This window comes from Cupressus sempervirens, chromosome 6, assembly GCF_028749045.1.
Source record: "Cupressus sempervirens isolate cs-2001-9-10 chromosome 6, ASM2874904v1, whole genome shotgun sequence".
Taxonomy (NCBI): Eukaryota; Viridiplantae; Streptophyta; class Pinopsida; order Cupressales; family Cupressaceae; genus Cupressus; species Cupressus sempervirens.
This window is the reverse complement of record NC_143123.1, coordinates 715,895,003-715,906,673: the sequence shown is the minus strand read 5'-3', so window position 1 is coordinate 715,906,673 and position 11,671 is coordinate 715,895,003. Positions and strand designations below refer to the sequence as shown.

The following is an 11,671-nucleotide window of genomic DNA, read 5'->3' as shown; positions in this document are numbered from 1 at the left end:
GTTCTGGACTTTATCAAGAAAGACCCCATAAGGGGCTTTTAAGGACCCACCCAACAAAATATCATATCAGAGTGTGTTTCTCTAATCATTGACATGTTGAATTCAATTGTGGAATGGATGAAATTGCATCAATGGGATATCAAAAGTCATACTTCATGGAACACTTCCAACACAATTTTGTAGGGCTTGCTTATTCATAAGAGCCAGTTTTGCCATACCCTAAACAATTAACACCAACAAAAACTAGTAGATTAAGCTAGTTGAAGTTGTTTTAAAACTAAAGCATCTACATTTAATATGCTATGACACAAGATAGAATGACTAAAACAAATCAAAGTATGAAAAAAATTCAAAATCTCTAGTGTGTAATTTCTCAATCTCAAAATAATAATTTTAATTTTAAAAATATATAGTCTCTACTAGTATACCAACTAAATTTTTTGAATTTACATTAATTTATATAAAAATTACTATAGAATAGTCTTTCCTCGGCTAGGGTTTGTACAGTTTGCGTCTGAGCCCTTTTTTCATTATTGTCTATCATTCTGCATTTAGTGCAGGAATTTATTTTAGAATATAATGGCCTCAACCCTCTCCAGCCCAACAGTTATCGCTGGTGCTGGAGTTACTGTTGCATTTGAAAATGGCCCTGCCGAGCAAACGCCTGTGCAAATGTGTGCCCAAGATATTTCACAAGGTAATTCCTCTCCCAACTTGGTTTTGAATATTTTTTATTTTGAATCTGCTTGCCAATGGCTAGAAACCCAAACCATTATTAAGTATTTTGTGGGTGACACTCCATTTGAAAGCACACTGTGTGAATGGGTATCTAAGGCCTAGTCTCCCAAGGGGATTCATGTTAAAATTATCACCAAGGGTTTTTTCTTGTTTCATTTTGGTAACCCCTCCTAGGCTGAGAGTATTTTCAGCCATGGGTTGTGGACAGTTCATTGGTCTCTACTAGTTTTCCAAAGATGGTCTCAAGACTTTTGCATCTTGGATGACTGCAAACTTAGGGTTCTAATTTGGGTAGATTTGCCTAGGTTGCCCATCCCTTGCTAGTCTTTTCTCACTAAAATTGCCCAAACTATGAGCAAAGTCATTTGCATGGAACTGAAAAAAAAATTTAATGCCCATCCTCAGTGGAGGATCTGTGTTGAGGTTGACCTTTCTAGGGACCTTAAAGACACCGTGGAAATTTAGATTGGTGCTACCACCTTTTCTCAAAAGGTGCTTTACTTGAATCTCTTGAATACTTGTTTTTGTTGTCAATCTGCTAGTCACAAGATCAAGGACTGTCCTCTTCTTGAGCACAATCTCTCTTTAGTGCAGGAACCCAAGCTGGCTCTAGTTGTTAAAAAAGATGAGTGGACAACGATTGTCTAGAAAGGAAAGGGCATTGCTAAACCAAACCCTGTTTCTCAAGAATCTAGCTGCCCCAGCTCCAGTGCAGCTCCTCTTGTGCCCTCGGCACCGTAGGCTCCTATGGTTGTGTTGTCGCCCATTACAGCTAAGCCAGAGGTACGAGTTGCCTAGGTTTAAGCGCCTCAAGCAACTTCTATGATTTCTTCTCCATCACTCTCGCAGCCTTGAAGGCCAAAATGTACAAAGAGCCATCACTTTGGGTGACTCTTCATTTGAATCCTTCGCGTTCTTGCATAACAGTTTTCCCTCGCTTGAGGACGAGGAGAATATGCAAGCTGATTTATGATGAATTTTCTCTCATGGAATGTGGAATGTGCAGGGGATAACAAACCTCCCTAGAAAGTGTTATGTTCATGATGCCAAGCGTAGTCTTGGCAATATTGATGTTTTGTGTTTGCAAGAAGTCAAAGTCTCTAGGTTCCTTCTCAACTTAGCTTGCCATGTGATATGGCCAAATGGTGTTAGTTTTGCTTCTCAGCATGAAGCTAGTCGAGCTGGTGTAGTCACTCTCCTCTCCCCTCAACTTTTCCCATTTGTTATTTCCCATGGATCTAACCCCATGCAAAGAGTAGTTTGGATTTTGTTGTCTTTTCAAAATCATTCATTTGGCATTGTCAATATCTATGCCCCTAATGATGTGATTGAGCACTCACACTTGTAGAGGTGGCTAGCTAATTCTTTTCCACCTAGCACCTGGTTATTCTATGAGGATTTTAATATGGTTGGGTTGGTTGTTGATAAAGTGGGCCTTCTAACTTTCTGATGGTCAGCTAGTGAGCGAGAAGCCTAGTTCTACATGTGGAACAAGTTGGGTCTTTTTGATCCCAATGTTCATCACTGCCAAACTGATGGCATCTGGTACACATGGTCCAGCTTTCAAGAGGGAGCTGACAGGGTCCTTAAAAGGTTGGATTGTGCTATTATTTCTACTCAGTCCTTTTTTTCTTTTTCTCACATGAGTCAACTACCTATCACTCTGCTCCCTGACGTGACTCTTTTGGATCATTTTCCCATCCACTTCTCCATTACCTAGCATTTTGCCCCTCCTCGTAATTGTAAAACTCGATTTTACCTTAATACTTTTGTGCTGTCCCATCTGCCCACCACCGCTCATATTTTACAAACTTGGAACCTTGAACCTAGGCTCCACTCATCCTTTGGGTGGATTCAGTAGTAGAATGATGTCATCACCCGTATTGTGAGGTTTCTTCACATTTATGAGAGGCAATTGGCCATGTACCGTAAGAGATCCTATGAGGCCACTATCAAAGATCTTCGTACGGCCATTGAAGCTCTTTCCATGAATCTGTTTGATAAGGATCTCTAGGTTCAACTTGCCAACCTTCGCCATTAGAAAGAAGTTGCAAAAAATTATACTGCCCGGGGAGTTCAACTTAAAGGCCACCTTCACTAGTTGGAGATTGGTGGTCAAGCTTCCGAGGAATTTTTTAATACATTGAGGGCACACCACTCTATAGTGGGGATCAAACACATTTGGGAGGGTTAGCATACCCTCTGTGAGCTTCCTGATATTCTTCAAGCCTTTGTTCCCCACTATGAAAAATTTTTCATAGCATAGGGTCCCTCGGTGGCTAAGGACCAAGCCTTGCAAGCTTGTTTGGCTGTCATGCCCAAAAGACTTGTTCTAGAACAATATGTGTTCTCTGAGAAAAAGCTCACTCTAGAGGACAACAAGGAAGATTTCTTCTCCATGGTAGATAATAAGGCCCCTAGTTGTGATGGCTTCCCTTGTGGATTTTACAAAACTTTTTGGGATGAGATTGGTCTGACCTACATAAGGTCTATATTGAGGCATACAATTCTCGTTCTTTGGGAAATCTTATTAACAAAGGGAATATTAAGTTCATACCTAAGGCGAGCGACCTTGAAGACATCTGCAATTGGAGACGTATCACATTTTTGAACATCTCCTATATAAGATCATTACCAAGGCTCTCTTCCTTAAAATCTGTCATCTTCTTCCTTAGATCATTCGCCCTAAACAAACAAGTTCTATCAAGTCTCATTATATCTTGGACAATATAATTGTTGTGTGGGAAGGGATGGAATGGGCTCGTCATTCCAAGCAACAAGCCATCTTTCTCAAAATTGATTTTTTCGTAGCTTATGATAGGATTGAGTGGCCTTTCATTCTGGCCATGCTTTAGGCTCTTGGGTTTGGCCCTACCTTTTTTTCAGTCAGTACAAATGCTCTTTGGAGATGCCTCTGCTTGCATATCCATTAATGGATGTCAGTCTCAAACATTTGGGCTTTATCGATCAATTCACCAAGGATGCCTACTAGTGCCCTCTTTATATGTATTAGCAGCAGAAGGTTTTGGGTATTTTCTCACAAATGCTATCTCTCAAAGAAGAGTTTGAGGTATTTCCCTCCCAGATTCCCCTGATCAGCTTGTGAATGGTCATTTTGCAGATGACTCTTTCCTCACTCTCATTGAGGATGAAGAGAATGTCATGACACATTTTGTCTTGCTTCAAGGTCTGCCATTTATGGCACAAAACCCTTTGTTATAAGCAGTCTTACCTTCCTTATCCTACTTGGCTTGAGCAATATCAATGGAAATGGGTTCAACATGGGAAGTTTTTCATTTTTTGGGTATCCCCTTCACCTTCCTAGCCTCAGCTATTGAGCTCTAGAATGCGGTTCTTGCCAGAATAGAGAAGAAGCTGGGGTATTGGATCACCAAACCTCTTTCCCTAGTGGGAAAATTCCAAATTTGTTCCAAAGTGTTGGCCACCATCCATGTTTATTATTCTTCCTATTGGGCTCCTTCAAAGGCCTCATACCTCAAACTTGAGTGCCTTTTACGTGACTTCGTCTGGACGTCAGACACTTCTCACCAGGGCTTTCATAGAGTTGCCTAGGATTTTTGTTGTCTTCCCAAGGAGTCTAGTGGCCTAGGCTTGTTGTCCACCTGGAAGCAAGGTACTGCTTTATGTGCTAAATGGGTGATTCAAGCTCATTCCAATAATGAATCTTGGAAGATTTTGTTAAAACATTGTGTTTCCTCCGACTTTCTGATTCACTAGCCAGCCTAGAAGGGGATTGGGTTTAAAACCCTTCTGGTTACCCCTGAACCTATCCAAATTCAGGGTACTTTGGTTGCCAAGAGTATTTGGAAAGCTTGGAAAGCATTTAAGCCCTAGCTTTGTTGGTTGGCAATGGATTCAATGATGGGCTCTCCTTGAACCAACATAATCTTTGGTGGTCACCTTTATTTAATATTCAAGGTGTTCCCCTGGCTAAGGTGCATGGGGCTAGTGCTCTGCATTTTTTTAAATGTGGAATAAGGACCCCTAAAGATCATTTCTCTAGAGTTACTATGAGCTTGCAGTAGTGGGAAGACATGAGAGTGCAATTCCAGCTCACTCGTCCAGATCGACAGACTTTTGATCTTCTAGTTTCTACAGTGCCTTCACATTTGTTACACAAAGTGGGCATTCAGTCTTCTCACCCTTGGTGGAAAGATTGGAAGTGGTATCTAGACACTCTGCTAACTAGCTATAAACCTTGGTTGGGTTATCGATGGCTGGTTCCTCACCTGCCCATGGTTGATATGCTCAACCGACGTTGACATTTGCAATCCTCGCATTGCACTTGGAGTCATAAGTTCTCCACTATGTGGCATGCCATTACTGAACCCAAAATTGTGTATTTTGCCTAGTGTATTCTTTTCCAGGGCTTGCCTTTGGGCTCCCAGCTGCGGCATCTAGGAATTCTTGACCCCCGTTGCCCTTTCTATGGTCAATCAGAGTCCTTTTTGCACATTTTTTGGTTCTGTAGACGTGCTCAATGTTACTAGCGATAGATCCATGATCTCTTTCACCCCTTCTGCCTAAAATCTTTTTCTTGGAATATGGTTCTTCTAGGTGATAATACTTTGATACCCTTCAAATACGCCCAGATATGGCATGCTTTCAGATTGGAGATCTTATTTACCATTTGGAAAGATTGCAATGTAGTCATTTATGCTCACAACATGCTTGACATTAATGTGGCTATGTACGCTAAAGCATGTATTTGTAACAATGTCATGTTGTAGATTCAAGTACAGATGTATAAAGTGGCTTTGGAGGTGGCTTACTTATAGGAGCTTTTAGCTCATTGGGGAAATGCCCCCTGTACAGTTGCTCATGTTCCACTGAATTTGGCCTTTGGCAACCGTACCCCTCCTCATGGTCATCATCGAGGATGTAGCAGTTCTACTCACTACTCGCACACACCTCACTCTCAATAGTATTGCTCTCCCAGCGGTGATCCTTTTGGTCAGTGCTATGCTTCTGGAGGTTCTAGTGGTCGGCACCGCTCGACCTCACCTCCCCGGAGGTCTGGTTCAAGGTGGTCCCTAATGGCTCCTCTTGTTGCTCCTGCTACCGATTGGCCCTCTGCTCAATTAGACCCCAAGTGGGTGTTTTCTTGGCTGGACTTAGCAATTTCTCCTTTCAAGCTTGAGGGAGAGAAAGATGAAGATAATGTTATTACTGCCAATGAGGGATAGGTTCCCCCTGAGCCATCTACTCACCCCACTTTTGGGTGGGGCTCTGATGATAAGGATCCTCCTTCCTCAGCTAGTGTTGTGCTAGTAGCTTGAGGATTTCTTTGTTTTCTGTTGTTTTCTAAATTTTTTTAATGAATAGCTGATTTCCAGCCAGTGGCCATATGAATTCGCAGGGTGATCCTGTTTCTCCCTGCCCCTTTTTTGTGAATATGTAACTTTATTGTATTTTTTTTAATATAAGAAAGGGAATATTCATCAAAAAAATAAAAATTACTATAGAACACAAAATTTATTAACATAGCAAAACCCCCTCAGAATAGGGGAGAGGATCCAGTACTTGAATGTGTTCCAATAGTTGTGATAGGAGTTGTTCACTTGATACCTACACTTATTAACTTAATGCCTAATTTTTTTGACAACATTGTACCAATACTTGTGACTTTAAAGTTGTTAGTACAATGTTAACTACCAAAAATTGAATAAAATGTATCCTTAGTTATAAAAATTAACCAATGATGCGATGCCACATCAACTCCTCAGCTATGGGTACCTTTTATGCATGACCTTTGGTCTCACTTTTTTTTGGGTTGTTTTGGACAACTTGGCAAAAAATAAGCTGATGTGGCATCATAATAGGTGACGTAGATTTGAAACCTTAGTTATAAATAAGCGACTTACCAAGTAAGCTGCTGTAAAAAACTAGGAGTGATTTTGAAATTTTTACGTAGGGTTTTCATAAGTGCGAATTTAGGGTATTCAAGCACTGGGTCCTCTTCCCTATTTAAAATTGTTGGCCATAGCATGGAGAATATTGAGTGTTAAAACTGAACCAATTTTTTCTAAAGTGCATTCATATTAGGATGCGACTATCCTCCATCCAAACTGTACAGTTGATCAAATTTTAAAAAATCAAAAACATCATGAATTTTTCTGAAATTTTTTGGGTTTGATCTTCATGATATGCATAATTTATAATAAAAAACAACAAAAAAATTGGAGAAAAAATTACTGAAATTTTTTTTTGACTTTATTTTGTCATTTAGTCCATTTTGGATGGAGATTAGCCTGTCCCACAGAATGAAAAAATAGAGGGTTATGACGATGGTGGCGTTTTATCCAGAAGAATGAATAAGAATACATGCTCCCCAGACGCAAATCGACAGTGTCATCATAACCCATCTAAGAGCTGTCTGTAGAGGAGGTCGGTTGATGGAAGCGTTACACATTCTGCTTACCATGCACTACCCTTCTGCAAACCAAGTATTGAAGAATGATTTTACAGAGAGTAAAGCTTATCCACACTTTCATTAACGGCAGGGGTTTTACATTTGCAGCCAGCACAATTTTTCAAAATAAACTTATAAACATGTATGCGAAGCGTCAAAGTTTGTTGGATGCCCGTAAAGTTTTCGACCAAATGACAGAACGAGACATTTTCTCGTGGAATACGATGATTGCAGCTTATGGAAGACATGGATTTCCCCAAGAGGCATTGGCATTCTTTCATCAAATGCTATTGACAGGAGTTCAAAAGGATCAGTTCACATTTGCCAGCCTCCTCGTAGCTTGTGCCAAAATGAGACGTCTGGAACAGGGTATGGAGATTCATCAAACAATAATTGAAAGCGGATTACTGTCAGATTTTGTGCTTGGTAATGCGTTGATAGACGTATATGCAAAATGTGGAAATATATACAAGGCACGCGAATTGTTTGACCAAATGCCTAATCGAAATGTGGTCTCATGGAATACAATGATTGCAGGATATGCAAAAAATGGAGTTCTGGAAGAGGCCTTAAAGCTTCTTAAAGCAATGCCTACACGTGACGTGTTCTCATGGACTGCATTGATTGCAGGGTACGCACAAAGTGGGGTTCTTGACGAGGCTTTAAAGCTTTTCAATGAAATGCCTCAAAGAAATGTGATTTCGTGGACTGCGATGATAGCAGGATATGCACAAAATGGGTTTGTTGAGACAGCCTTGGAGATTTTTAAGCAAATGCTGTTTGCAGGTTTAAAGCCAAACTCGGCAACAATAGCTAGCATTCTGCCAGCGTGTGCTAAAGTGGCAGCGTTGAAACAGGGTATGGAACTCCATCAAAGAGTAATTGAAAGTAGATTTTTGTCCTCTGCAGTAGTTGTGAATGCGCTGATAGATATGTATGCCAAGTGCGGAAGCATTAATAAGGCACGTGCATTGTTTGACAATATTAGTTATCCAAATGTGGTCGCATGGACTGCAATTATCTCAGGATATGCAATGCATGGCTATGCGAAAGATGCCCTCAAACTCTTTGAACTAATGAATCACTATGGAACCAAACCGAACCATGTAACCTTTGTTTGTGTTTTGTTTGCATGCAGTCATGCAGGTCTAGTGGATGAGGGCTGTAAATACTTCAATCACATGGGTGACTTTTATAACATAAAGCCTACAATGGAACATGATGTATGCATGGTTGACCTTCTTGGGCGGGCTGGCTACCTTGAGGAAGCCCTGAACTTCATCATCAAAATGTCAGTAAAACCTGATTTGGTTTTGTGGATGTCTTTGCTAAGCACTTGTAAGTTATATAAGAACATAGATTTAGGAGAATTCGCTGCAACTCTCATTTTTGAGTTCGATCCTGAAGATGCTGCACCTTATGTTCTTATGTCAGATATTTATGCAGAATTGGGCAGGTGGGGTGACATCCAAAATATGTGGAAATTGATAAAACATGGAGGAATTAAAAAAAAACCGGGCTGTAGTTGGATTGAAGCACATAAAATGATACATGCTTTTAGTTTAGAAGACCTATCACACCCATAAGCACACACAATCCTTACAAAGTTGGATAAGTTGTCTTTGAAGATGAAGGCAACAGGGTGCATTCCAAAATCAAGACATGTATTGAATGGCATTGAGGGGGACAAAGCTTAATTCCTCTATCAGCATAGGAAGATGCCAGCAATTGCATTTGGGTTCTTGAACACAACACATGGAGCAACAATTAGAATTATCAAGAACCTTGGATATGTGTTGAACCACACTGCAACAAAGTTTGTCTTCCACATTCTTACGAGGAAACCGATAAATGGGAATCAATTCTATCTTTTCAAACCTGGAAGATGTTCTTGTGGAAATTATTAGTGATGGTGTTGAAGGAAGCTATGAATACCTGTGGCACTTTAACAAGGTTCCGGATCTTACATTTTCATTGGTAAGGTATGTAGTAGTTTTCTTTTAGCGTTTCCAAGTGTTGGGAGAGCTAGGTTACCCTGATAATTTTATGTAACCATCTTATGTACGTTGATGAGGTATTTGTTAAAGCCATGGTATTTGATACCATGGCAGGGAATCATTGAACTGTTTTTCAGGAAGCCTGTAAAAGTTCGGAATGAAAAGTTGGGGGATGAGGAGATGGAAGAATGGGAATGCCAAAAAAGGGTGAGGCTTGAACGAAATTGAAATCTGCCCACCCAACTATAAATTTTTAAAAAGGGCTACTCATTTTATACGGTGTTCTTTTCTCTGTTAGAGTTACCATCTTGTGCCTACACCGTGACTGCCATTCAGAATTCAAATATGTGCACGCTAAATTACTCGTGCCATTTTATTTTTACATGTGGATATTGTGTTATTTGTGGTGACAGATTTTTCTGATGAAAGCTGGCTTATATTTATTGAATCCACCTAGAGACCGAGAAGGGGTGGTGGGTGCGGTTGACATTTTAACATCAATATTTTTACCTCTTATTCGATCACAAACAAAGTGGATTCTTCCAAGTAAGGGTTATTTCAAACTCAATTTCGACGGGGCCTCTAGAGGAAATCCAGGGAACTCTAGCTATGGCATAGTCATTAGAGACTTTAAAGGTCATGTGATTGCAGCAAAATCATCTCCTCTCCCTCTATGTACTAATAACAAAGTTGAGGCCTTCGCCTTGCTTTTTGGTTTAGAACTTGCAAAATCACTATCTATTTCTATGTTGCATGTTGAAGGAGATTCAACCATTATTATTAACGCATGTATTAAATGTCATGTATATAATTGGTCCATACAATATATTGCATCAAGTATAGTCTCTTCTTGATTCGTTCTCTGAATGTTACATCATGCGTGCTTATAGAAAAGGCAATCTTTTAGTTGATCGTTTGGCTAATTTGAGTATTGATGGGGTTTATATTAACTCTTTACTTTCCCCACTTAACTTTCTTGATTTCCCCAACTTGGTTAATATTATGACAAAAGAATATGTTCAGAAAAATGTTGAGTCCTCGTATTTAATTTGATAGTAAATCACTACTTCTCTGCGATTTCACATTTTTTTACTTCTATGGATCTCACTTGTTCTTTTGAGATATGTATGTAGTTCAAGGTCTTGGATTGCACTTGCATCAGATGGTTTTTTAATATCACGGTCTCAATTGAAATTTTCGATGTAGATCAATGACGGAAACCTTTTATGACAATTTTTGACTTGGCTCTTGGTTTTGTCTCTGACACCAAATAATGAATTGTATTCATGAGTTTTGGGCTCTTTGTAATCACAATATTCTTGATTTGGGAATCACAAGGACAAGATTCATTAGCGTTGTTAGATATGCTATCTTGATGCAGTCTTTCTTCTTTTGTATCCTTTTTGTATCAGGAAATAACCGGAGTTTTTCTTGTTCTTTTCTCCGGGAGCTATTTTTGAATCAGTTATTATTAATATAAATATAATGTTTTGTCGGAAAAAAAACTCACTTCAGTTTTGAAGGCATTTAACTTTATTTAACTTTAATCAAGAGTAATGAAAGATAAAACATTTAATTTTAATTCATAAGAAAATATTTATTTTTAAGAAAAAATCAATGATAGAAAAATCACAGTAAGAATATTTTACAATATATCAAAAATGTTACAATGAGATTCAGTGTTTAACTTGTAACCAAGATTCGCTATTTTGAGGCAAGATACAATTGGCTTGTTGCAAAGACTTACTATCTTTGACCAACATACAAAGAACCTAATAAGGAGTTTCACTATCTCATTACAAGATATATGAAAAATGATTTAGAATGTCTAAGCCTACAACATACAATTTCCATAGTTTTCTTAAAATGTAGATGCTTGTGACATGATGTCTGAAGCAATCATTAATCAATTTGGTTCCACAGCTTCCACCACTGGTGCAAGAGCAACATGGATGATCCTTACCATTTGCCTTCAATTTTGGTCTATGGTCATTAGGAAGACATCTTTCAATGTTTTGAATGTGTTGTGGTCATTTCTTGATGAGTTGAGGTCATTTGTTCATGTTTGTGTCACAATAAGGCTATGTTAGTCAATTAGTCTACCAAAGTCAACGTTGGTCAAAGGCCTGGTCAAGGTTGAAATTTGGCATTCGATGAAAAAATAATGTCTTGGTATGATTTGTGACCCATTGGTCATGTGTGTTTGGGTCACAACTGGTTTGGATGGAAAAATGCACAAATGTTGCACAAAATGCAAAATTGCAAAATTTAAACTTGCAATTGTTGCATTCTTGAAGGTGAACAATCACCTTTTGCTTTGCCCATAGAGATGCCTTCATGGAAGGCCAAAGACCATCTACCATGCTTGAAAATGGACGATGGAAGACATTTGGTTGGCTAATGAAGAATTTGGACTTTGATTTTGAGGTGGATTCCGTACTGTCAACTTGTAAGTAATTAATTTGCTTTGCATAACTTTCAGTTTTTAGTTTGATCATTGATG

At 39.1% G+C, this 11,671-nt stretch overlaps 1 protein-coding gene across 2 annotated transcripts; it reads left to right on the top strand.

The window, feature by feature from the left end:
* The first annotated feature begins 7,022 nt into the window (after positions 1-7,022).
* Positions 7,023-10,040, top strand: LOC149554291 (pentatricopeptide repeat-containing protein At2g22070-like). 2 transcript variants are annotated; one of them, XM_089789990.1, is made up of 2 exons: positions 7,023-9,153; positions 9,283-10,040. In XM_089789990.1, the coding sequence occupies exon 1, from the start codon at positions 7,216-7,218 to the stop codon at positions 8,755-8,757; it is 1,542 nt and encodes a 513-aa protein (XP_089646116.1). In that variant the 5' UTR covers positions 7,023-7,215; the 3' UTR covers positions 8,758-9,153; positions 9,283-10,040. The 2 variants fall into 2 exon arrangements, with proteins under 2 accessions (XP_089646116.1, XP_089646117.1); XM_089789991.1 differs by lacking the exon at positions 9,283-10,040 and having other exon boundaries at positions 7,023-8,029; positions 8,310-8,425.
* Positions 10,041-11,671: the final 1,631 nt, after the last annotated feature.